This window comes from Nothoprocta perdicaria, unplaced genomic scaffold (assembly GCF_003342845.1).
Source record: "Nothoprocta perdicaria isolate Ctin4 unplaced genomic scaffold, notPer1 scaffold_157, whole genome shotgun sequence".
Taxonomy (NCBI): domain Eukaryota; kingdom Metazoa; phylum Chordata; class Aves; order Tinamiformes; family Tinamidae; genus Nothoprocta; species Nothoprocta perdicaria.
Window position 1 is genome coordinate 958,576 of NW_020454727.1, and position 2,248 is coordinate 960,823.

General features: G+C 72.1%; 1 protein-coding gene across 1 annotated transcript in view; it reads left to right on the forward strand.

Annotated features, from left to right (window-relative positions):
• Nucleotides 1–491: 491 nt before the first annotated feature.
• Nucleotides 492–2,248, forward strand: part of LOC112943867 (perilipin-3-like) — a 2,423-nt gene continuing 666 nt past the window's right edge. The window contains exons 1-6 of the mRNA XM_026035161.1: nt 492–548; nt 770–965; nt 1,079–1,161; nt 1,239–1,536; nt 1,715–1,905; nt 1,984–2,106. Of these exons, the coding sequence (XP_025890946.1) occupies nt 492–548; nt 770–965; nt 1,079–1,161; nt 1,239–1,536; nt 1,715–1,905; nt 1,984–2,106 (948 nt within the window). The remainder of the gene's footprint in view (nt 549–769; nt 966–1,078; nt 1,162–1,238; nt 1,537–1,714; nt 1,906–1,983; nt 2,107–2,248) is intronic.

A 2,248-nucleotide genomic window follows, 5' to 3' on the forward strand; every position in this document is an offset into this window, starting at 1 on the left:
CCCGCCCGGGGTCCCCGTGTGCGTGGGCAGCGCCCCGACCCCGGCCGGTCGCCCCGAGCCGCTGGGCGGCCGCGGTGCCCAGGGAAGGGGCCGCTCCGGGGCCGGCGGTCGCTCGTGGTCGGGGGTCCCGCCGCGGGGTCTCCGCCGGCGGCCGCGGCTCCCGGGCCGCCCCGGGCCGGCCCCGACGGGGCGGGTCCCGGTCACATGCGCGGGGCGGGCCCGGGCCGGGATATAAAGGCGCGGGGGGAGCGGTCGCGAACGCAGCGTCCCGGAGGTGAGAGTGACACAGGCGGGGACCGCGTTTTGGCCACCGCCATCCCCCGCCGCGCGGGGCTTGGCACCGGGGTGGCCCCTTCCCCGCAGCGGTTCGGGGGACTTGGGGGGGCCCCGGCGTCCTGGCCGTGGGGACCTCTGCGGCCCCGGGTTCCTCCCGGCCCCCGTGGCCCGTGCCGGGGTGCGACCCCCTGGTCCTGTTCCCCGCCAGCCCCGCCATGGCCAGCAGCGACCCCAGCCCCGAGGTGGCGAGCACCCAGGCCGAGGAGCAGCAGGTTAGTGGGGCTGGGGGGGCTGGGGGGTCCCTGCCTGGGGACAGCGCTCAGGTTACCGTCCTGCAGCCCCCTGTCCCCAGGGCGGGCTGGTGGTGACCAGGAGATGGGTGCTCCCGTTGTGAACATGGTGTGACCCACGTGCGGATGTCCCCATCCCTGCCCTCCATGGCCGAGGGGGCRGCCCATGAGCTCGGGGCCTTATTACGGGACTCTGCACGCAGAGCATCGGCACGCGGGTGGCCAGCCTGCCCCTGGTGAGCTCGGCCTACGACATGGTGTCCACGGCCTACGCGTCCACCAAGGAGAGCCACCCGTACGTGAGGTCCGTGTGCGACGCCGCCGAGAAGGGCGTCAAGACGCTGACGGCGGCGGCCGTGAGYGGCGCCCAGCCCATCCTCACCAAGCTGGAGCCACAGAGTGAGTGCGGGCGGCAGCGGTGCCCCGAGGTCCCCAAACTGTCACCGCAGGGTCCCCTGCAGCACTGGCAGCAAAGCCTGGCAGCTGGTGACAAGCGGTTCCTTTGTCTCTAGTTTCCACRGCCAACGAGTTTGCCTGCAAGGGGCTGGATAAGCTGGAGGAGAAGCTGCCCATCCTGCAGCAGCCCACGGAAAAGGTAACGGCCGCGCTCGGATGCGGGCGGCAGCGTCCCCTGGGACCTCCTGCGGTCACACAGGGTCTCTGCTTCTCCAGCTCATCTCGGACACCAAGCAGCTGGTGACATCCACGGTGACCGGGGCCAAGGATGTTCTCACGAGCACCGTGGCCGGSGCCAAGGATGCGGTGACCAGCCGCGTGACGGGCGTGATGGACGTGACCAAAGGGGCTGTGCAGGGCAGCGTGGAGCTCACCAAGTCGGCGGTGACCAGCGGCGTCAGCACTGTCATGGGCTCAAGCGTGGGCCAGATGGTGGTGAGCGGGGTGGGCTCCGTGCTGGAGAAGTCGGAGTCGCTGGTGGATCACTACCTGCCCATGACGGATGAGGAGCTGGGTAAGGAGCTGGCAGCAACTCCTGGAGCAACTTAGGGGTGCCCAGAGCCTGCATGGGGTTGGTGGCACCTCCGTGGGCACCCTGGGCTGAGCAGGGCTACGTGCCAGTGCTGGGGAGATGCCCTGCAGGGACTGGTGGCCTTGCAGGAACCCCCAGCGCCCCGGCTTGTGTCTTGCAGCCAAGCTGGCCACGGCGGTGGAGGGCTTCGAGACGGAGCAGCAGAAGCAGCAGCAGAGCTACTTCGTGCGCCTGGGCTCGCTCTCGGCCAAGCTGCGGCAGCGGGCCCTGCAGCACTCGCTGGGCAAGCTGCAGAGCGCCCGCCAGAGCAGCCACGACGTGCTGGCCCAGCTGCAGCGCACCCTGGACCTGGTAGCACCCGCCGCCGGCCCGCGCCCGCAGCCCGCCTCGACACGGGCCACCCATGCCGCGCTGTCCCTTCCCTCGCAGGTGGAGCACCTCAAGCAGGGCATGGACCAGAGGCTGCAGGGAGGCCAGGAGAAGCTGCAGCAGCTGTGGCTCGAGTGGAGCAAGCAGCAGCCGGGTGGCGCTGGGGACCTGGTGCAGCCGGAGGTGGGTGCGGGCGGGCGGGCGCGGAGCGGCTCACGGTGCCGGCTCACGGTTCACGGTGCCCCCTTTGCAGGCGGCGGCGCCGGGCGCGCTGGCCGCGCTGCGCGGGCTGGCGCAGCAGCTGCAGGGCGCGTGCCAGCCGCTG